At 35.0% G+C, this 24,665-nt stretch overlaps 1 protein-coding gene across 1 annotated transcript in view; it reads left to right on the plus strand.

The window, feature by feature from the left end:
* Positions 1-7,449: 7,449 nt before the first annotated feature.
* LOC129351057 (E3 ubiquitin-protein ligase rnf213-alpha-like) overlaps positions 7,450-24,665 on the plus strand; it is a 63,665-nt gene continuing 46,449 nt past the window's right edge. Inside the window, exons 1-20 of the mRNA XM_055019834.1 lie at positions 7,450-7,674; positions 8,876-9,008; positions 11,444-11,544; positions 11,628-11,734; positions 15,358-15,461; positions 17,540-17,822; positions 17,914-18,155; positions 18,536-18,889; positions 19,006-19,184; positions 19,398-19,541; positions 19,640-19,836; positions 20,341-20,606; positions 20,763-20,989; positions 22,223-22,423; positions 22,504-22,696; positions 22,855-22,910; positions 23,061-23,220; positions 23,340-23,474; positions 24,051-24,149; positions 24,229-24,348. Of these exons, the coding sequence (XP_054875809.1) occupies positions 11,632-11,734; positions 15,358-15,461; positions 17,540-17,822; positions 17,914-18,155; positions 18,536-18,889; positions 19,006-19,184; positions 19,398-19,541; positions 19,640-19,836; positions 20,341-20,606; positions 20,763-20,989; positions 22,223-22,423; positions 22,504-22,696; positions 22,855-22,910; positions 23,061-23,220; positions 23,340-23,474; positions 24,051-24,149; positions 24,229-24,348 (3,063 nt within the window). The 5' untranslated portion in view covers positions 7,450-7,674; positions 8,876-9,008; positions 11,444-11,544; positions 11,628-11,631. The remainder of the gene's footprint in view (positions 7,675-8,875; positions 9,009-11,443; positions 11,545-11,627; positions 11,735-15,357; positions 15,462-17,539; positions 17,823-17,913; positions 18,156-18,535; positions 18,890-19,005; positions 19,185-19,397; positions 19,542-19,639; positions 19,837-20,340; positions 20,607-20,762; positions 20,990-22,222; positions 22,424-22,503; positions 22,697-22,854; positions 22,911-23,060; positions 23,221-23,339; positions 23,475-24,050; positions 24,150-24,228; positions 24,349-24,665) is intronic.

Consider the following 24,665-nt stretch of genomic DNA (forward strand, 5'->3'; position numbering starts at 1 on the left):
CCTCTGAACTTTCTTACATCAAACATAAGAACGGTTTAAAATGGCTAAAATTAAAGGTGACCTTCTTGCTGAGTTAATTTAAAGCCGCGTTTCCCTGGGTTTGCAGCGCACGGCCTTTTCTCCGGAGCTGCGCATGTGTTTGTCATAGACGATTTTTGATGATCGCCTCTGTTGCCATGGTAAAGGGGAATAAAGTACAAACAGTGAACAAACTCGCTGCGGTTTGATGCTGTCGTGAAAATGTGCACTCACACGCCTTGATTGTAGAACAAATTAAACATTCAAAACAGGTTTGTAATCTCTGTAATAAGAAACGCATCCATAAAGTATGCTAATGCTGAAAAGCAAAATTAAATCAGTTTAATTCACATCCAGAAAAATAAAATAATACAAAAAACTCAAATTAATTTGAGCTTAACAGTTTATAAGTGTGAGGGTATGTTTAACGTTTTCATTTTGATGTAAAAAAAGATAGTAATACATTTAGGGATCCACAAATGTTTTATTACACAAAAGAAAGCTGTGCTGCATTGGAAAAGTTGCTAATTGTGACATATTAACATTGATGGAGTTCACCCAGACAAGGCTGCTCACTTCTCTTTTAGGCCCCCCGGTCTGTTTCTAGACGTCAGCATTCGGGGAAGTTGAGCCTGGTTTGGTTTCGACATTTCCTCTGGTCAATGAACTGCGCTGTTGTTTTGGTTTCTGGCTAAGATTTGGTCTCAGATCCAACAGTCACAACACTGAAATGTATTTGTTTTTTCCACATCTCTGTTTCGGAGTGACATAATTTCACTTTCTAGTATGGAACCAAAACTGCATTCACTTTTAATTTCTGTATTTAACAACATGGGTGAATTTTAAACCCTCTGTGGTAAACCTCATCTGGGTATTTCAAACTATCTACATCAGGTCTTTGTAAATATCTGCACCATATTCCACAGATAATCAATATTCACTCCAAAGTGATGGAATAAAGGCCCTTGTTTTCCTCTTTAAATTTCAGCTTGCATTGGGCAGGTCTGTGCGTCACAGGTAGGCCCATCCATCGCTGCAAAGCTTTGTGCGGGCGGATCACATGGTACACCCTGTGATGTCACATCTCAGGCGGAAATGGAGGTGGATGTGTGTGTCTGGGGAAGGGGGAGAGGAAGGGTAACCAACAGGGGAGAGATACTTTGGTATAAAAGCTGTTTCTCAGAGTACAGTGGGGGTGCTGGGCCTGCAGGCGGTAGCTGGGAAACGATGTATTTATGTCACACACACACACACACACACACACACACACACACCGCAGTGTTTCTCATTGTTTCCCCTTTGAGAATAACACAGAATACAAACAAAATGCACGGAAAAGATAAAAACATGACCTTTTACAACGACCGTATTTGCCTCTTTTGTAGATGTTGCTCATGAATAAATATGGCACTAAATATGCGGTTAAAAAAAACAATCTTTAAACTGTTAAACAGTAGAAGAATAGAGGATGTTGAAATACATATTTTATGGGGGGTTAAAAACAATAACAATTACCTTCTGCCAATGTTTAAAGGCCTTCAGTGATCTAATCATGAAACAATTGTGAAATAACATTCACATATAGCAGATATCAAGTTTATTTGCATCGCACATTTCAGCAACATGGTACTTCAACATGCTTTACATGATAAAAACACAAAAATAAATTCTTAACAATATTATAGAGTCACCAATTTGACAAACGAGGAACAAACATTACATTTTGTCAAATGCCATCATCAGAAACACCAATACACACCAAATATGTTGGCCAATATTCCACTTATTGTGGAATAATTTTCACTTTTCTTTCTCTTTTTGTCATGTTACATCAAACTTCTGTGTATTGCATTGAGGTCAGCAAAAAGCCATATACAATTGGGAGGTGGAAGAAACATTTTTCATGGTTTATGAAGGTTTTTTTCAAGTAAAAATAAAAAGGAAAAGTGTGGAGTTCATTTGTATTCAACCCTTTTAAGTTAACAGTTTGGAGAATCATGATAATATTTTTGATTTATTGAGAACCCAAATGCAGAAACTTCTCTGCCAGTAATAGAATAACTTAATTAAACAAGAAAAACTTACAGAAAACTGGAAATGGTGACCAGCAGTGATGGTGGAGAATCCAGCAGTGAGAAACGCAAACAGAGAAACTTAAAATCTAAGGAGTGTGATTGCTGCCAATATGCAGGTGGTTGATTTCAAACATGGAGAGAAACCAAAAGGATGAATTAAAAGGATCAACAACCAAAAGGGCAAAAAGCCTGATGAATAAGCCAAGAGAAATAAATAGAAGAATCGGAATATAAGAAAAACCCCAGGAAACTAAATAAAAAATGAACAGACACAGCAAGATCTTTAAAGCCATAATAATGAAACCAAACATGACAAGATCTGTTTTAGGACCACAAACATAAATAACCAGAAAGTGATGAAAGCACAAACACAAATGAAACCCAAAACCCTAACATCCAGGATAATGACAACCACCTTTTGCTGCGTTTACTGCTGCAAGTTGAGCTTTTATTATTTAGTTTACGTGCTAAATTTGCACTCAAATTTCTGCTGATTCTACTTTGAAAAAATAGTCCATCCTGAGTAGGAGTGAATGGAGAGCTTCTGTTTTCAAGTCTCGGCGCTAATTCTGAATTTGATTTCTATCTGGGGGTTTTCTGGCACATTCTATCACATGAATATTATTAGATCTGAACGTTTCCATTGCAGCTCCGGTTGCAGGTTTAGGTTTGCCGTGCTGATGGAAGGTTAACATACGCTGCACTCTCAAGTCTTTTACGTCCTCACACTGGTCTAATTTCAGGATTAATTTGTCTCCATTCTTCTTGCTATTATCTTTTATCAGCTTCCCTATCTGTACTGAAGAAAAACAATCCCCCAGCATTATGCTGCCCCCACCATGTTTCACTGTGGAGAAGGTGTGGGTGGTTAGTTTCTTCCACACTTATTTTACTTGTAGGCCAAAAAACATAATTTTGGTTTAATCTGACTGGAACAATGTGTTACATTTTTTTCTTCTTCTATTCTCTTCATTATGTATGACAGTTGTTTTCTCAGATTTGGTCTTGTGTGGGACACCTTTTCGATTGTTTTTTAACTTTCTAACAATTTCTTTGGTAATAGCTATGGAACATTAAGATTATATCTACTTTCTTGTAGACATTTCCTGACCCATAAAGATCAACAACACATCTGTTATTCTAACTGGAACCAACATTTAGTTTTATACTTACTAATAGAATCAAACATGGAGGACCAACATTTAGTTTGGTGAAGAACAGGAAAATAATTGCCAAAAAACCCCCAAAGCAAATTCCTTACACTGATATATAAAGTTGGGTAAAAGGTGATTTACCATTTTTTAATGAATTTATCCCAAAGCATTTCACACAGTGAGACGCCAATATGCAGACTCTGAACTTTTCTGAACTCTTGACATTCTGATTGGGAAATCATAACTTCATTTCCACATCATCTCACTCAGCTTTTCCTTAAAATGCAAATATTCCCTGACAGGTGAAAAGAAAACACAAAACAAAAAACCAGAGAGAACCAACAAAGAGTTAACCAGGTGAAAAATAAACATTGCTCGTAATATTACATTGTAATTCAGTACTTAGATCCAGCTCACAGAAATCAGTCAGACGACTAATGAATCCTTTAAATATGAGTCAGCTTTAAATTGTGGAGCACATTAAGATCTCCAGAAGTATTTGTCATCCCACTCTGAATTAGAGCTGCATGTTCAGACAAATTGTGATGAATGGCAGTCAGGAATGTTTGGCATCAATGACAATGATTCAGCTTTCACCCTGCCCAAAGGAAATTACTTTTTAATGTTTTTTTTTTTTTGTCTCTACTGGGTTGAGCAACATGCAGCAGATGCGTTTTGGGTTTGAAATGCAATTAAAATAAACGAGCAGGGCAAATGTGAACAGGCATCCATCATCTGGTTCTTTGAGAGTCCTTTGAGGTAAATAAAGAAAAAAAAGGAAACATTTAGTTGTTTTTATTGTTGTGCTGACAAATGGTTTGATTAGTGAGAATGGGTGTGAATAAATAATAAGTAATAAAGTGTTTAGACTTGATTTAGTACCTGAATTACACATATGTGACTCTTTGTTACAGAAACAAAACTGAAACCTTATCTTAGATCTTGTTTCCTTTGTCATACTCACCTTTTCACACAAACTCTGGAGGTTTATTGAGCTTCACTGTTTCAATATTTTGTTGGTAAAACTGATGACTGCTACGAAAGCTAATGTGGCTTTTAGATTCTGCTTATAGAAGAAAATCTAAAAATATCTGCGAGCTCTACAACCGTTTCCGAGATAGCTGTCTGACTCCCATGTTGCATATGGTGCAGTTTTTATAGACCAGATCACAGTTTCACCTGGAACTGTGATAGTTTTCTCTCCCACTCAATCTCTGTAGTAAATGTTTCTATAATCTATTTTAATCTGCAAGAACTTCTAATATCTAAATCTACCATTTAACAGGTTAAAAATGGTTCATGTAATCAATTAATGAAGCTAAAATTAGATTTCTACTCCTGCCAGATCCTACATACTTTTAAAAAAATACTTAAGTAGAAATGATGTTGCATTAAATTAAAAGTTTTCTAAATCTAATTCAGTTTTTAAGACATTAAGGACATTTTGAAGATGAAACAGATTCATATCAATTTTTGAAACTTCATAATAAACAGAAACGCCAACAATTAATGTACATTTAATCTTTTATTCAAACCAGATCTTTGAAATTCCAAGAACTTGTATGTTCAATAACAAAGTTTTATGTACCAAATAACAGATTGCACTACGTTTTTAAAATGTAGCAAGAACATCATAATTAAGAATGACTATTTGTATTAATTGGCGAACTAATATTTATTTTAGGAATATTTCACTTTTTGAATTTAAATTTGGAGTAGAGTTAGCACTGTGTTGAAGTTACAAGTTCTTTTTGTTTGTTTAGTTATATATAATGCTGATATTCTGTGTAATGTACTATACATTGACAAGACATGTGCTTTACAATTTAAGTTGTTCCTTTTTTGTTTGTTTTTCTGTAAATCTGAGTGACTTAAATTTTTGTGTGCAAACCTTCTGAAAAGAAGGTTGTTCATTCAATCGTTCATGTCCATCTCTTCCTGTAATTTATTTGTAATTTTAGTTGTTCAACACTTGTTTCCACTATTTTACCCATAAAAAAAAGAACATTCAGTCTTTTCACAATGCTCACTTTTTAGCACCATTTTAAAAGTAAAAATGTGGTCCTAATTAACATAAATCAGTATCTGTGTCCCACAGAGCTGCTCCACTGGGCCTGATGACGTGGTTTCAAAGTGTGGGTGAAGTTCCACCGTGACGAAGGATGTAGGAACCCCATGCCGTGACAGAGAAGCGCATCAGTGTGTGCACTGGTGGTTTTTCACATGACACACCTGAACAGACTGCAGCACATTGACAATTTCAAACTCCAAACCACAAAACCTCTGTAAGCCCACATTTTTCATTGTTAAGCACTGAAGAGAAAAACATGCTGAATTTGTTAAATATTACTTTCCATGCTCCTCTTAAGGTACAATTAGCTGTTTTTCCTGGTGTAAATGGAAACACAAAGGTCACCATTAAAGTTTTGTTTGTATCAAAAATTGATCTGTACTTCCCATTACAACCAACTTTTTATAAATCATATTTAACTTTAGCCACAATGTAAATGTTTGCATTTTGCTGCTACAATCTGTTTTATTAATTACAACATGGAATATTTAATAAAAAGATCAACACTGTTCAGTCCTGTTGCTCTGCAGTTCTGATCTAATCTATCTGTAAATGTTAAGAAGCATGCCTCATGAACCTCAAGTGGAGATTTCCACACAATTTCCAGCTGAAATTTGAAACTGAAAAAATGTAAATCATATTTGATGGAAAATCTTGTTAAAGTTTCATCAAACCTGAACGCTTTATTTTAAATATTAGAACAGAGGTCATCAAAACACTTTAAATTGATCACTCCAGATTTATTGTTGTCTTTTACAGTACAGTTGGTTCAGACAGCTTTTTGATCGTGTTAATAGATAAGGGAGACATTTGGAAAACATGTGGGAGAAAAATGTGTTTATGTGCCACATCCGAACAGAAACTTAGCTGTTGCTGCTGCAGTGGCTCAGTGGTTTTCATTGCCACCCCACAGCCTGAAAGTACTGGGTGTGGATGACTGTTTCTGTATCTCTGGAGTCTTTGCTGCGTCCCCACAATTGACGGAGTTTCATGTTAGGTTGTCTAAATGCTACAGATTGCTCATAAGTTACCGCACCACACCGACCAACCAAACTTTGAAATTACCAGTGTGGGTTATCAGGTTAGCGAGGTATTTAAGATGTATTGATGATTTTAATGGTGTTTCTGCTGGGAAAACATCAACATGGAGAACTGCTTGCAGACTGTTATGCTTTCTTTTAATTAAATCAAAAATGATAATCAAAAAGTTGTTGAAACATGTGGTGTATATATTACAGAAAATGCCTGTTTTAAAAAAGGCTGCATAAGCAGATTTTAAATAGCTAAAAAAAAAATCTAGGTCAGTATTGCTGCAAATAGATTTGGTTTTGCTTTGCTGCACAACACTGAAATTAATTACTTTACTTTTCCTGGCTGATTGAAAAAGTTGTCCTCTTTTTAACTTTTTTCAACTGGGATTAATATTGCTTTGTATCATAAAATGGATGGATGGATGGGATATGGTCGTTCAAAGGGGGAAACTCTGAAATTTGATTCTGTCTAAATACTTAAGGTAGCCAATGAAGATAAAAAGAAAAGAAAAACAAATCAAATTGTACAATTGTATAGTTAGAAGTCCACAGGAAATCCCCCCTCATAAAAAAAACTATTCACGCTTTTCTAAAAATGTAGAATTTTTTGTAAAGCAAAGTTCTAATTTAAAATGCCCACATAAAAAAATCACTTAAAACTAATATGCTCCTCCAGAAACCTAGTTCTCCTGCATAATACATCATCTGCATTAAAGTCAAAATTCTCAGAAGAAAGTCATAATTCAGACAAAAAAGTCAGAAAGCTAAGATTAAGCTCAGAATTCTCTTTGTCTGCATACAAACCAAGAAAAAACCATATCAAACAAAATGTAGGCCTAGTTACTTTCTCAATTTTTATTGATTTAACAGATGAATTTGATCAATATGTCATAACTTATCACTACACTTATAAGTTATGACATATAAGGACTGTATTTACAGCTCATAATCTATGCAGCTCAAAGATATAAAACTTCAGATACCAGATGATGTATTTTAGATTTCATTCATTTACATGTTGTGTGTATTCAAAGTCGCGCGCAGGAAAGGCGAGGGAAATGACAAGTGGGGCCTTTTTGAAGAGGAAGTTTTATATATTATTCAAATTCTGTGGTCGGAATGGAAGAAAATAAAACATTACGTGGAAAAGTGAGGAGGTCCTCTCATCTAAAGAGAGCCAGGCAGACGCCGAGACGAACTGAGCTGGACCTTTTGGGTTTAGGAGAGCCCAGTTGGAGCATCTCGGTGCTAACGCCATTAGCTTCTGCTTACATGTGTCTCTGTTACATTCAAAGTTGGCACTTCATGTCCGTTCATTTTCTCAGGTTAGTCATCACTATTCAATGACTTATATCAAATGTAAATCTTCTGAAAATAAGTTTTTACTTTATATGTGTTCATTTAAAAAAAAAAAATCTTCGCATGGTCATAAATGAATGTAATTTGTAGATGCTAACCAACGGTCGATCACTAGCGAACTTGGCGACCGTTAAGATTTATGTTCACTTTAAGAAACTGCAGTTTTGGTTTTAACTTGGTAAAACAGCAGCTGTGTTTTTGTCTTTGATTTTTCATTCTTAACTCTTTAAGTGTTGAATTGTAAATGTCTATGTACATACTGATGTGAGTGCATAGCCTAGCATTTTGTTTAAAGAGGCTTTTAAGGCGCTAACGGTTCTGTATCCAGTTGAAAATTTTAATGTAAGTTTCTTGTATGTCTTATTGAACAGGCTAACCTGATTGTATATTGGTACATGGTACAGGGTTTAAAAATTATGTTTGAAAAAAATAAAGAAGCCCCATATTGGTTTCTCCAAGGGCTAGAATAGAAGAGAAGAGAAGAGAATGAGTAAGTATGATTTGATTGATTGAGATGATGAGCAAAGAAGTGAAGACTTGATAACCACTCATGGAGTAAAACAATGTGGCATCGACTCCAACTACTCAAGTTCCTCCTAAGTTGACTTGAGGAGCTCCAGCTGTGAGGACCCATCTGTTGACAGACAATCAGAAGAGGTAGAGCCACACGGGCCAACCTGGACACATTCCTGTGGATGTGATTAAAACATCTTAAATAAACAGTTAGGATTAACAGCTGAGCTTTTCTTTTAGTATTTATTGGTTTGCATGTAAACGTCCAGTGGTTTAAGGTAACTTTTGTTTTATATTTTGTTGAAGTCAGAACAATATGTTCACTTTTTTTTATAATGAATCTGTCAGATTTGCTGCCACATTGCAACCTTTTTTGTTATTTCAAAGGGAGGACAAATATTAGTCTCAAACATCTCAGAAAAAACAGAAGACATACTAGAGCAGGATTACATAAAACTTATACATTTGTTGCTATCTTGATTTTTGGGCACAGCATTTGACTGATTTGCATTTGTGAGAAATGAATGGAGAGGGAGGTGCAGAGTATGGGCCGTGATGTTTCCCAGCAGACCAGGATTAGGGGAGCTTCCATAAATATGTTTGGTAGCCTGGTGTTCTCTGTGCCCACCAGTAAAAATAGGCTTTCTTCCCAAGGGACTGATGACGTCTGCAGCCTGCCTGCATCAGCAGCCACAAGTCAGCTTCATCTTCATACTGGAAGAGCAGAGACACAGAGTGTGGGGGGAGCATCAGTGATCACCATGGTAACATGTGCAGAGTGACGCAGGTAAAAGCAATACAAAGGAGGAGAGGTGGCGATTGGCTGCCTAGAGCAGCAGCGTTTGTATGTGGAAGAGATGCGTGGGTGGAAAAGAGGAGGAGGAAAACTCAGCAACACAGCACTGAGATTAGCTCCCACACTGCATCACACAGATACACACAGCCTGCTAAGATTTTTAACAGTTCCCCCAATAAATGGATAAGGGATTAACATGATTTTTAAACAATAAGCATATAGGCACGACCATGAGATGTTTTTTTCTTCTCGTTTTCTTCATATAAAATATTGGCTCTACAGAGATACATGTATTTTTACTGTTCCTTTTTCCCTTTCTTTATTTTGTCTGATTGTGTTGAAGTAAAATTATTTTTTTTGGCTGACAAAACGGAATTTGACTTAAAGCATTCAAAAACTCTTTTGAATGCCTGCTTAATTGTATATACAATGTTAGAAAAAATATTTACCTCCCCAAACATTTCTCTTGTTTTTGCTATTTTCTTTGATCTAAATGTTTCAGATCCTTTGACAAAATTTAACATCAGACAAAGATAATCTGAATTAAAGCATATATCAGTTTCTAAAAGATGATTGTTATCAGTGAGTAAGTAACCTCGGCCAGTGAAGTTGATTCTCATTCAGATTCAGACTCTGATGGGTTTCTGGGTTCTTTTGTGACTTTGTGGATTAATAATGTTGTAGGGAAGCCTCTAATGGGAAGGGTCACCATGTTTTCTCCATTTCTGGATAATAGTTCTCAGGTTTGCTGGAAACCCAAATCCTTAGAAAAGTATTTTAACCCCTTTCAGACAGATAGCTGTCAATGACTGGTCATAGACTGGTGGTGCATAATGTGTCTTTTTGAGATCTTTAACTTGCTTCAAGTTGTCAGTTTATATTTAAGGAAGACTTTTAGTCTACTGGACTGAAAATAATCAGCCCTGGTTGTAGCTATTTGAGTTAACCAAATTAATTGGACCATTATTATTATCATTATTATTATTTATACAAATAGCATTGTTGGGTAGCTTATGATTATTTACGTCATATGTTTTCGATCACCATTGTTATGACAATAAATTTGCCTGGACAATTGTGGTAAGTCAGCTTCTTTCCTTAACAGAGACAGGGCTTTTATGTAATCAAAAAACATCTCTTCACAAACAATAGTTAAATGTTTAGTTTGTATTTTATTTGTTTCCTACTAACTCTTGTTTTAAAGTGTCAGATTATATATAGTTTGATTGTAATGATTGACATGACCAATTAGTAAACATTATGGCTACGTTTGTGCTTCTCTTGTTGTGACGTGTCATAAATTATGCTGATCTGTTACTGATTTGATATTAAATTATGAAAAGAATAGGTCATTACACAAAATTATCCAACACTACCACCTAATGGCCATATCTGATATTTACTTTTTGTGTTTGAACATTCAATTTGATGCTGTTTTTTGCTACAGATTGTATTATGGCAGAAATTCACCAAGTAAAATCAACTCCATAGTTGATTTTGACCTGAATTTTTTATTTAATTTAAAAGTATAAAAGAAGAGAATGGAAGCAGTTATAGAGACCCATGCTTTTTCTGGTAACATGACCCAGGAATAGGTAGTTATAAGCGATATTGATGCAGCCTACTTATTATTTCACTGACAGCACAGTGTAACATCAGCATATAAGAGATGTGCTTACAAAGTTTTTGTTAACTACTGCACTTTTAGAGGATTATTTGAAATATTGCAACCACTTTAGTTCAGGTGATACTTTATTAAAAAATGACTGTTTTTCGCAACTACGTTTGAAAAAAACATTTCAATTGGTGTATACTTGATAATTTTATAAGCTAGCGATGACGGATATTGAAAGCATGATTTAGTTTACAGAAGAGCACTGAATAGTTTGAGACAGATCAATAGAAAATCAATCATAAGTTACAGTATTTGAATTTATAGAGTTATCCTGCATTGTTTTTGCCATTTTTAATTAACACACATAACAGAAACTATGTGGGTTATGTTTTATATTTTTGGTTCTGTGACAAGAACATTGTGTGCAAAAGCAATAATGCCACTCCTTTTACTGTAAATGAAAATAAAAGTAAATTTTCATTTAGTAAATGAGGAGCTATATAGCAAAGTTCATTGTTTCACTGTCAGCCTGACAAGGAGCACACCGAACAAAGTAAGTTATGTGATAACATACCTCATAATCTAGTCTATGCTGCATTTAAGTATTGTATTTTAAAACACCTAATCATGAATGGATCCATTGAAATCACTTGAAGGTGAATTGTTCTCATTGATTCCTTATATTTATTATTTTATATTCTTTGCATATATTTTCAATGCTATTCTTTAGGATACAAATTGTTAATCATATTGAGGTTAAGATGTAGATTTCTTTTGATTGTTATTGTATTTTTCAATCATTCTCTCATAGTTTTGAGCTTTGAAGACAAAGGAGGAAGTGGAACTGTGTAAGATTGTTCTAATGGTTGTAAGTCTGCAGTCTTCATACAATGTGATGTCCTAAAATACAAGGTAACACAAATATCTAATGAGTCTTTATATTATCCAAGACGTAGTATATACAATCAATCTTCATTTTGTTTTTGTTTTAACAGGAATATGAACTTCTGTCCAGAGTGTGGAACTCGAGTGGATAGTTCATATAAATTCTGCCCTAATTGTGGGTTTAAGCTCCATCTCTTAGCTCAAAACAGGACGGAAGGTTAGTTTCTTTTAGGCAAAAACTTTTTCTGATATTTCTATAGTGTCTCAGTGTTAGCCCTTTGCCTATTTTGTTGATGTGGTAAAAAAATAAATAAAATATGAACTTTAAATGCCTTTATGATTTTACAGTGCCCTCTTTCACCTTGATTAGCTTCAAATATCCATCAGTTATCCATCAGTTATTGCTATATTGTAGCAATAACTATAGTTATTGCTACATAGTTATTGCTATATTGTAGCAATAACTGTGGTTATTGCTACAATATAGCAATAACACTAGTTATTGCTACAATATAGCCTAGAAAGGAATGAGAACTTAGATAACAAATGGTTGTTGTTTTTTTATGCAATAAATGATATGAATTCAAGACTACATAATTTACTATATCTACCTTTCTTTTTCTTTTTTTGCATTTTCTACCTGATAACTTAGAACTTAAGTACATTTTGTTATGATTTGTTGTGATAGAACAACATAAAGTAGCACATAATTGTGAAGTGGGCAGAAAAGCCTTCCAAGTTGTCAAAATATTTTGACAATTCTGAAAATTTGATGTGCATTTATATTCAGATCCTCCTCGTTCAGTATAGTTCACTCTATGTAAGGACTCATGCCTTTACCTTCTTTACAAATCTTATTGAAATATTTACTTTCTTTGCAAGTTTTCTCAAACTGGTTTGGATTTGATTTAAAGTTTTTGTAAACATCAATTTTCAAATCATGAAAATTGATGTCTTGTTTGGGTTTCTACTTGTACTTGGACTTTGTAATCCAGAACTTTGCTTTGATAAAACTATTCCATTGGAGCTTTGTTTTTTATGTTTCATGAAAACATTTAACTATATCCACTTTTTATGTTAACCTTTAACTATATCCTCCTAGTTTTTGTCTCTTCATTCCTTGTCCTGCCATTTTCTGACTGGGCCGTGGGTCCAGTCAGTTTACCTGGGTGGTCATGTTCTGGAACCTTTTTTGGATCATGGATTGAAAACTGCTCTGTGAAATTTTCACAGATTTGGATATTGTCTAATTCATACTTTGCATTTCTCCACAACTTAATCCCTGATGTTTTTACCCTGATTTTTATTGACAACCCTCAGAAGCCTTTTATTACATACAGTGGTCTCTGCATGTAGGTCTCTTAAGCAGGCACAACTGGTTCCACACTGTCCCATAATGAACAAAGTATTAAGCTGGGTGTGAAACTGATCTCAGGGCCACTTAGGCTGCATGTCTGTGTTAATAGCTTTTTGGTGGGTTGATGGCAGCTAGTGTGCTGCAGAAAACTGAGTGCTTGGTGTGTGTACTCATCACCATGTTGCAGGGTGAGTTTACAATTCTTTTATTGAGGGGTGTGGTAATGGTGTTGTGGAGAACTGGTTCTTTGTTCCTCTTTTGTGTTCTAGTTTGTAGCTGTGTGGGGTCTCGTTTTTGAGGTTGAGAGCTTAAGCCATTCACAGATTAGGCGGTGCTGGAAGGTCTTTTGTTTTTAATTAAAAACCCTGGATTTTGTTGATAACACCCCTATTTTGTTTCAGGTTCCACTCTTGAGACCTGAGACTTTTCTGGTTATTTTTAAGTAAACCTTTAACTATATCCTCCTAGTTTTTGTCTCTTCATTCCTTGGTCATTTACTGTACATTCCTCCCCAATACCTTTGGGTTTGGGACATAATACTTTACCAGGAATACTCACTTTATAGTGAAATTGAATTATATACAGACTGACTTGATTTTACAAATTGGGTGATGTCTGAAGGGTTATGTTCAGAAAATTTTTATGCAGTGTCCAAAAAAAGTTTCTCTATACATACAGTTAGGGCCAGAAATATTTGGACAGTAACACAATATTTGTGAGTTGGGCTCTGCATGCCACCGCATTGGATTTGAAATGAAACCTCTACAACAGAATTCAAGTGCAGATTGTAACGTTTAATTTAAAGGGTTGAACAAAAATATGTGATAGAAAATGTAGGAATTGTACACATTTGTTTACAAACACTCCACATTTTAGAAGCTCAAAAGTAATTGGACATATAAACATAACCCAAACAAAAAAGTTTTTTCTCAATATTTTGTTGCGAATCCTTTGGAGGCAATCACTGCCTTAAGTCTGGAACCCATGGACATCACCAAACGCTGGGTTTCCTCCTTCTTAATGCTTTGCCAGGCCTTTACAGCCGCAGCCTTCAGGTCTTGCTTGTTAGTGGATCTTTCCGTCTGAAGTCTGGATTTGAGCAAGTGAAATGCATGCTCAATTGGGTTAAGATCTGGTGATTGACTTGGCCATTGCAGAATATTCCACCTTTTTGCTCTCATGAACTCCTGGGTAGCTTTGGCTGTATGCTTGGGGTCATTATCCATCTGTACTGTGAAGCGCCGTCCGATCAACTTTGCAGCATTTGGCTGAATCTGGGCTGACAGTATATCCCGGTACACTTCAGAATTCATCCGGCTACTCTTGTCTGCTGTTATGTCATCAATAAACACAAGTGACCCAGTGCCATTGAAAGCCATGCATGCCCATGCCATCACGTTGCCTCCACCATGTTTTACAGAGGATGTGGTGTGCCTTGGATCATGTGCCGTTCCCTTTCTTCTCCAAACTTTTTTCTTCCCATCATTCTGGTACAGGTTGATCTTTGTCTCATCTGTCCATAGAATACTTTTCCAGAACTGGGCTGGCTTCTTGAGGTGTTTTTGGGCAAATTTAACTCTGGCCTGTCTATTTTTGGAATTGATGAATGGTTTGCATCTACATGTGAACCCTTTGTATTTGCTTTCATGGAGTCTTCTCTACTGTTGACTTAGAGACAGATACACCTACTTCTCTGAGAGTGTTCTGGACCTCAGTTGATGTTGTAAACGGGTCCTTCACCAAAGAAAGTATGCGGCGATCATCCACCACTGTTGTCTTCCGTGGACGCCCAGGCCTTTTTGAGTTCCCAAGCTCACCAGTCAATTCCTTTTTCCTCAGAATGTACCAGACTGTTGATTTTGCTACTCCAAGCATGTCTGCTATCTCTCTGATGGATTTTTTTCTTTTTTTAAGCCTCAGGATGTTCTGCTTCACCTCAATTGAGAGCTCCTTTACCACATGTTGTCTGGTCACAGCAACAGCTTCCAAATGCAAAACCACACACCTGGAAACAACCCCAGACCTTTTAACTACTTACTTGATTACAGGTTAACGAGGGAAAGGCCTTTTGAGTTACTTGCAGCCTTTGGAGTCCATTGTCCAATTACTTTTGGTCCCTTGAAAAAGAGGAGGCTATGCATTACAGAGCTATGATTCCTAAACCCTTTCTCCGATTTGGATGTGGAAACTCTCATATTGCAGCTGGGAGTGTGCACTTTCAGCCCATATCATATATAAATTGTATTTCTGAACATATTTTTGTCAACAGCTAAAATAACAAAACCTGTGTCACTGTCCAAATATTTCTGGCCCTAACTGTATGTAATCCACAAATTTCAGAATTGTGTAAAATAAAGGAAAATGTGGTATATTTAACAATCTTAATGAAACTGATAGTTTTGCAAGGGGTCTACATTAATTTACATCTTTTGGCCCACACAAGATGGAAATTAAGGTTGCATGACTTTTTTTTTCTGAAATAGATGCCTCCTCATCAGAAAACCAGCCTGCTATTACAAAGGAGAACCAAAACAAGGATCAAGATCAGGTTGTACAAGCTGAACAAGAGCATCAGAATGAAATACAGGTAAACATTCCTGGAATAAGTAATTTTCAAGTGAATATTTTTATAATCCGTGGATTTAAAATTGTTCTGGAAATGTATTCAAAAATGTTTTGCTCAGATCAGAGAAGTGACCGCATCGCTTCCTTTGTAGGAATTGCTAAGCAGAGTTTCAACCTTATTTTAAGGCTTATGTTAATAATAAAATAATATTACTTTAATGTCAATACATTCTTCTGTATTGCTTCTAATTGAATGTTGTTCTGTTATTTACACAGAAGATGAAGTCTTAAAATTGGTTAAGCCCTTCACCTATGGCTGCAGAAAACCTATAATACCAAACATAGCTTTCTGCAGCAGTATTTTGTAAACAAATACCAGTCTCAAATTAGAATAATTTCCCTGACAAAGTACATGACACATCATTCCTTAGCAACTTAGAGTGAGTGAATTGAATAAACCCAGAGACACATACTGGAAAGAGTTATTACTCGGACCAGGTGGAGATAATGACTGAATGAAAATAGTTGAAACTAACCTAAGAAATGGATGCAAGTTATGAAAACTAATGGGTCAAAACTAGAAACCAAAACTGCATGGAGAATCCAGTTATGAAGGAAAATGTAATTCCACACAAGAAATTCTCAATTTACCAAACTAGAATAGAAAGAGCCTTCAATGTCCTGCAAAGGGAAATTAAGGTGTAATAGTAGCAACAGATGTAGAGGTTCACACAAAAAGTTCTTGTAGTGTTACAAACAATATTGTCACCTTTCTAAAATAATGGCCTATGTAATTTTTTGACAAAAGTGATTTTCTTTTTGTGCCTAGAACACCACCTAATCACTTTTGGCAAAAAAGGAATTAGGTCATTATTTTACGAAGATGAATATATAAAAAAGTAATATTAACAATAATACTAAAATGGTGACAAGGAAATTCACTGACAGAAAAGCCAGAAGAAAATGAAACCCAGCATAAATAGGAGGAGACCTAGAAAATAAACAGGAATTAAGTTCTTAAGAGAAATACAGACTAAGGACTACCATTCAAACACAAAATCCAAACCAATACATTTTATGGATTATATTATTGAGGATTTTACCTTATTTTCATTATAGTTACATGATATGAAACTTTGATTAGATGTATTTTGACTTATTCTTTTAGGAACAGAAAGCTGTTGATGTCACTGAATCAGCCAGGAACAACTCAGATCTAACCAGAAATGATGCTACTAACATTGTCCTAGAGGACACAAGAAAGACGTCCTCACAGAACCAGGTACCATCCACCAACGTGACTACTATAATCTCCCAGATCACAGGAAGTTGTACAGAAGGTGAAGGAGCATTTCCCGTGGCATCTGAGGGTAATGGTCCACCATGTAGTGAGGAAACTTCTGGATCAAGGGTGTTTGTCAACCCAACTCAACCTCTTATACCCCTCTGTGCTAATCAGTCAGAGAAGCACATAAAAGGTATAGTATAACAACCTTATCTATTCCAGACTACTGGTGACAAGCACATCAAGTTGTGTTGATAATTATCTAATTTCTAACTGCATCTCTAGAATGCAGTTCTACTGCTCCTGAGTCATCTGAGCAAACATCCCAACAACAAGAAGTGTCAAAACTGTCAACATTTGAAGAACTTGAAGCTACGACAGCATCTCAAGACAAACTGATTGTCAATGGGAAGCAAAATGATAATAGAAAGCAAATGATTGAAGAACATGCAAGTTGTAAGGAAAACAAAGCAGCTGTCATTGAAAGTTACCCAAATGATGGCGCTTTGCAATATACTGAGACTTTGCCAAATGTTTGTTCTGGAACAAAGAAAGCGGACACAGTTTCCGAGGTAGTTATAAGTCACACAATTGTATCATTGTTAAAGACATCCACACATCTTCCCCTTGGTTAGTGGGGGAAGATGTTTCTCAGAAGAGAAATTCATATTTCTCTCTCAAAATCAGAATCCTAACCAATATATTTAATGGACAGTATTTCATAGGATTAAGGCTTGTTGTCATAAAAGTTGTGCAATATTTGATTTCAGAAAATCTTTTTATTACAAAAATGCATGTTTGACATTTTGTATTAGGAGCAGAAAGCTGTTGATGTCAGTGACTCTGGTCTTACCAGAAATAACACTCCTGGCACTGTCTTAGAGGACATGAGAGAGACGTCCTCGCAGAACCAGACACCACATGTTGTAATCCCTCAGATCAAACAAAGTTGTACCGAAGGCACAAAGGCAATTCCAGTCGCTACTGATGGGAATAGTTCACAAGAGTCTGATGAAAATTCTGGATCGAGCCTTTCTGTTAACCCAGCTGAGCCACCTGCACCTTTAAATACTAATCAGACAGAGAAGCAATCAAAAGGTATAGTAGGACAATGCACAGCCTACTGGTGACAAACAAAATAATTTGTCTTGATAATGATCTTACTCTGCGTCACTAACCTTATCTGCAGAATGTAGTTCCACTGCTGCTGTATCATCTGAACAAACTACTCAACAAGAAGTGTCAAAACTGTCAACATCTAAAGATGAAGAAGCAACAGTGTCTAAAGATAGCCTAAGTGTGGATGGAACTCAAGATAATAATGGAAAACAAATCAATAAAGGACATGCAGGTTCTAAGGGGAACCAATCAGCTTTTGTTGGAAGTTACCCAGATGAGGGTACTGTCAAAGACACTGAGAGTTCCCCAAATGTATGTTCTGAAACAAATGACACATACACCTTAATTCCAGTAGTTATAAGTCATAAAACACAATCCAAAGCTCAGTGTATGGAACTAAGTTTTCATTGGCTGACTTCTTGGTGCGATAGATATTTTGGTTCTAGCGGTTACAGGACATATTTTTATTATATTTTTTATCATATTTTTTTTTATTTTATTAACATTGGTTTGGTTTTTGTAATTTAAAACCTTCTAACTTGACTTCAAACTTGTTGAAGACAACAGCTTAAATTTACCACATTTACATAATAAATTATAGTCTTAGATAGTAGACATATGTTAGCTAATGTGCAGTGTGCATTTTCTAAATATGTAGATGAAACTAAGGCTAACTATTTTTATTTTTTTAGGAACAACAGATTGATTCAAATACAACTAGAGATGTTGCTCCAGAAGAGGACCAATCAGATCACATGCAACAGAAACTACCTAAGAGTGCACAGGAAGAAAATTGTACAGGGAAGGATGCCTTACAGGCTTACTGTGACAAGTCATGTGATGTTGTTCCTAAGCCATTGCATAAGACAGGATCACCATTATTGCCTAGCAATTCCAGTATCACTAGATCTGAGTCAGCTGAACAAACAGATAATGAAGGCAAAAAAGTAGATCCATCTATTGATGTTGAAAGTGGAAACAGCAGAAAGAGGTCTGTTGATTTGTCTCACGAAGGAGACACAGGAGAAAAATCCAAATGTACAGAGGTAAATGTTTGACATGCAGGGAAATAGTTTTAAGATTTAATATTTTTAAAATGGAACAAATATATTGAGTTTTTAAATTTATGTAAATTATTAATTATTTATTTTTTGTTTTAAAGGCTTTTGAAGTTCAGTCAGATAAGACGATAAGCTCACAGATGCCAAAACATCAAGAACAACAACCAAGCATGAGAGACAAAGGTGTCTCAAAGGTGTCTTCTCCCCACTACACACCCAGGAAAGAGGACCCAGTTTGCCCAGTGCCAGCAAACATATCTAAATCCACTGAATTACCAATGTATGTTTTAAACACTTAGAAAATTTCTCTATAAATTTTCTGTGGAGTAATCAAACCATATGTATCTAAATGTTTCAAAATACAAAATATTTAGGGTATAACAAATTTAATGTAATCATAGATTTTGTAACTGTACTTCAATCAAAATTGTGTAGTTTAAATATTTTTACCTCAAATTTAAATCATTAACCTACTTTTTTTTTTTTGCTTCAGTTTAGCAAACAGGGAATTTATACATGTATATTTCCATGCTGTCACTTCCAAAGACATAAATCCAAAAAACGACAGAATTTTCCTAATGTCTGAAAAACTTTTTGGGAGCTGGACTATACGGGGCCCAGAAATGATCGTCTTCCAGTAGGTTTTTATCTTAAATATATAAATTTGATTGTTAGCACTTATTTGCAAAATCTTTGCTGGCTTTGTTGCTATTGTTCAACCTTTTTGCTTCGCAGGAACCTGGGGGACAAGCAGTATCTTGTTGTAGCAAACCATTTGATTCCCAAAGATTTAATTCATTTGGACATTCCTTACAAATACTTAATATACAAGCACGGCGAAAAAGAGAAGTATGAGGAGATCTACAACAAAGAAGGAAATTCATTGATCAATAGGTGCCTGTCAATCAAGGAAGAATATTTAAGTCCTGAAGGTATAGTAGATTTTGTCGCCTTTGCGTTCACATTACATTATTTGTTATTAGAGGCAAGTATGTTGCTGTTATATCAAACAGCATAACAAGAAATACAATAAATATAGGTGAAGATGCAAGTGTATTGATACTGAGATGCAGCACATTTTAACTTTTGAATTAATTTTTTTTCTTATGTGTGGGTAGTCCAGTAAAAAAATTTTTAGTAATAGGAGAAAGTAGGATACAAAAATTTTCTCAACTGGGTTTTTCAGAGAATAATTTAGAAAGCAAAATGCTTGGATAGAATTAAAGTTATGTTTAAATTTTGTTTTCCTTTTCTCATATCATCTGTGCAACACTGCATATATCGCTATACTAGTAAATTATAGAGTATTTCACAAGAATTGTCGCTGATCATAGCTTATTGAAAGACTAATGTGTAATTAATATATTGAAGATGTACAAAATTAGCTGTGTGTGGCATAAAAATATTCTCATTAAATGTGTCCATTGAATTTTAAGGGTCATGGCACCAGTATGATGATGTCATCTACCTGGAACTTAAACGTCACTGGCTTAGGGATTCCTTAAGGAGCACTGTGGTTAAAGGAAGAGATCAAGCTGGAAAGGAAATGCTAAAAATAATCTTTGATCTTCTAACAACATGGAATAAACAAAATGTGGAGAACTTCTTTCTTCTTCTACAACAGTTCATATATGAATACAGCTTTCCTTCACTTCATGATGGTAATATGAGACCATGGGAGCTGTCATATGGTGCAGATCAGGTAAATATCAATGGAGCTTCCCCCAAACAATCCCTTTACTGTATGACATACTTAAAAAGCACTGTGTTTCACCAATAATTATTCTAGCAAATTGAGCAAAAGTTATGTTTAATGATGTAGAATATATTTGCTCTTTGTGTAACTCTTGTATTGCAGGTGAAAAACATGCTGAGAGATTTTCTGAACAAACTGATCAAGGAGCCTCTCTTTCATCCGCTACATACCGGGGTCGTCGCCTTGCTTGTCAGCAACATGCATCTACAGGGGTTCATGGCAGATCAGTGTTCAACTCTGTGTGATCTCCTTTGCCTGCCCAATATGCCACAGCATCATTTCAAATCGTTTTGGAAAGACTTTGGAAATCCGTTGGCAGATAAAAGCAGGTACCTGCTTGCATATAGTCACAAATGAAATGATCAAAAGAAAACCTAAATTTTTTTTATGTTAATTGACTTCATAGTCGACAAGATTTAAACAGATACTCATATACGATATAGCCCACCATAATTACTTTTACAGTATGCAAAGGTACATGACATGCCAGAGAGTATATGTCCATGCTGTCAGCAACATGCATCAAAAATGTTTCAAAAATGTAAATTACCAAATCGAGAGAAACAGTTAAATATGGACAATTTATACCTCGGATGTCAAAGACATATTGCTAAAGAAGTATTTCAGTCTTTTATGAAATATACTTTACATATCATGTGCACAATTACACCCATAATAAGACCATATACATGTAAAACAAAGAGCTTCTCATCAAAGTGTCCATCAAAGTATGAGAAATGTACTATGTTTCATCTACCAATGATAAATAATCAATTTTGGCAAAGAGAAGTTTCACTAATATCACATAATAATAATAATAATAATAATAATAATTGTAAGTTGCACCTATAGTGACACAAAAAGAGGGTATTCATTAGATGGAGAGCATAGGGGCACTGTTTCTACATGGGTTGCTAAAGCTATGGTTAAAAATGATCTCAAGTTGTTATTTTCTTTATTTAACAGCTTTTTTGTTAAATAAAGAAAATATATGTATAAATTATATGATCGATAAAAGGATCACACTGATTACACTAAAAGCGCTCCTGTGGCGACCTTCGAGAACACGCTAAAGCTCAATTACTATTTTTTATTTATTCCAATTGTGCCATCTTATGAGAGAGAGCTAAAAATTGAGAAATACTAAAGAAAGTTGTCTGGATCACAAAACAGAATAGACATGACAAGAAGAATAAAGAAACTTCTTTGATTTTGTTGTGCAGACAATAATAATTTTAGATGGTAAATCATAAATCAAAGAAATTACACTGGGGTTTAAATATGTACTTTGTTTAAAAACTTTTAAATAATACTTGTTTGACCTTTGTAGAGAAGAACACAAACTTGACGCAGTTTTCAGTGATGTAACAAATCAGGAACTGATCTTTAAGTGTAAAAGTGTTATACTGTCAGGGACAATTATACCACTGCCACTTGAGGGCAAGTGGAAACTTGATTTTTTATTGCATTCTATCTTTTGCAAAATGTGCACATTGAAGTTCAACATTTTTGTTGAAAATGAAAATAGATTATATAACCAAACAGTGATCCTCCTTTTGCAGTATTGCAGATGTTGTTCAGAGGTTTTGCGACCATGCAAGACAATACACAGCAAAGTGGGTCTTGATCATCCCCTTGATTCATCTGCTGAAAGGAGAAAGTGAGCCGTTTCAACCAGTTCCACCAGTTTTTGATCCACAATTTGAGCCCTTGAGGACTGTGAGACAAAGCAAAGGAGTTTTCTCTTCTGATAGTGGTGCAAAGTAGGACATCTTTATTGCATAATATTGAAAATGCTACATTTCTTCAAATATCTACCTTAACCTTCTGTGACTTTGAATAGGAGTCTGATCAAACTCATTAAAGATCATGCATACCTTGTGGACATTGACCGACTTCTTGTTCGATCTTGGATGTCTCTGCTGCATTTGGAAGATCTGATGAACTTTTTGAATAAAGTTCAAGTCGAGCTCCTTGACATTCTTCGTTATATGCATTTCAGCATGAAATCTAATATAGATCATTCCTTCTACATGGTATGTATGCTTGAAGATCTTAATAAATATACATAAAACATAAATAAAAAGACATTATTGCAATGGGACAAAATGAAAGATGAGTAGTCTACAGAGATCTACAACTTCATCTGATTTCATAAGAATTGAGTGTTAATTGCTGGTGTTTTTTTAAACAGGCATTAAAAGACTTGTCTTCTCATCTCATCAGAAAAGAATCCAATTATAAGCAAGGGTAGGTATATTCACTTGTCAAATCGTAAAGCTGGAGCAATTTTTATAAATTTTACCTATAACATTTTAACAAGCTGTTTAAAATATTTTCCTCTGCAATTTTTGCAATACGACAGAAGTATTTTAGAAAATATTTTTCTTTCTTTTCTAGTTTTGATGACAAATATGGCGCGTGCTGTCTAAAAACCGCTGTGAGACTACTTGGTTCTGTTTGCCGGAACATAAAAGAACCAGACCGCTGTGATGTTCCTCTGCAGTTCCTTGAGCTCATCTGCTTGATCTCTATGAAATATGGTCACTCTGATTCTGAGGCAAGAATTGCCAGTTAATCTGTCACACCTTATTCACATCTGTGTTTCAACATTTTGCCAGATTTCCACTCTTATGGCAATGTTTAGCTCAACTAATTATATTCTAATATTTATCACAGGTACAAAAGAGAACCCAGGAAGAATCATTCGGAGAAACATTGGAAATTATAACTGAATGGCAAAGAAACACTTTTAACAGCAAACTGTTTAAAACTTGGAGCCGCTTGGAGCTTTCTTTTCCCAATGAAATGGATGTAAGAATTACGGGCAGCAATATGATGCATTACTATTTCAATCACAACTGACCCACACCAATTAACTGGCCCACACTATTTTCCAGTTTCTTTAGGTCTGACCTCTCCTCTGATTTGTGCCTATTCTAATTTACTCTTATATCTAGAACACATGCAAATTACGTTTCTGTAAACCTGATTTTGATTCAATCTTAAGATGGAAAATGGACCATAAATAAAAAACAGCAGTGATTATTCTGCTTGTGCTTTGCATAAAAGCAGATATTTCTAAAATTCATCTGATTTCATTTAACTTAAAATAAAGCATTGTATATTGTATATTTACAAACTGAAAAAGTATGTTTTCAGTTCTTTTGCACTTAAAGGAAAAATTTTAAATATGTATTGTATCTGATCAGAGCCGATCAAAATAAAATTGGCAGATTTTGGTCAACAGGCGATTGATTGGTGCATCTCTAATTGTTGAGGAATTTATTTACTTTTTGGAAAATGAAAAAAAAGGTTAAATTTTGTATTTTTGACAATGTTTTAGTTTAGATGTTGCTTATTTGATACTATAAAAAATCCCATTTATAGGCCTGGACAAAGCTACTTTCAGTGTCATTCAGTCATGAGGAACTAACTTCTTTCTGGAGAAACACATTCTTAAAAGAATTTGAAGGAAAACTAAAAAAGGTAGGCATTCTTTATTGGTACTGTATTTTTATGTTTTCAGTGTATTTTCTTTACACTAAAATTTGTGTTTACCTACCAGGAGGAACGTATGAAACAAATTGGATTCTACTCCAAAATTGTAGAAGAACTGAGCGACAGAAATCCACTGCTGTTAATTATTGAAAAATGTGCCTTGGAGGCTGTAGCACATATTTTCCAGGTAAGATATCATGCATCTAATAAACATTTTCACATGACACAATAAAACTCTTCTTTTTAGTTTCTGCATTTGCTGTGAACTTTCTTTTTTACTGGTAGCTGAGCCTTTTTTCATCCAGTATCATCAATAGAAAGAGAAAAAGGCCAGAAGAAACGATAAAGCCAATAAATTAAAATTCGGTTGATAAATTTTATTTATTGTGCGATTAATTGATTTAATGTTTATTATGACAGAGCTATGTGTATCAGTTGTTATCCACCACATAAATTAAACACTTAGTTTTCACTACAAACGTATTAAAAAGGTAGTGGAAAATG

Source organism: Poeciliopsis prolifica, unplaced genomic scaffold, assembly GCF_027474105.1.
Source record: "Poeciliopsis prolifica strain line A6 unplaced genomic scaffold, Auburn_PproV2 SCAFFOLD002, whole genome shotgun sequence".
NCBI lineage: Eukaryota > Metazoa > Chordata > Actinopteri > Cyprinodontiformes > Poeciliidae > Poeciliopsis > Poeciliopsis prolifica.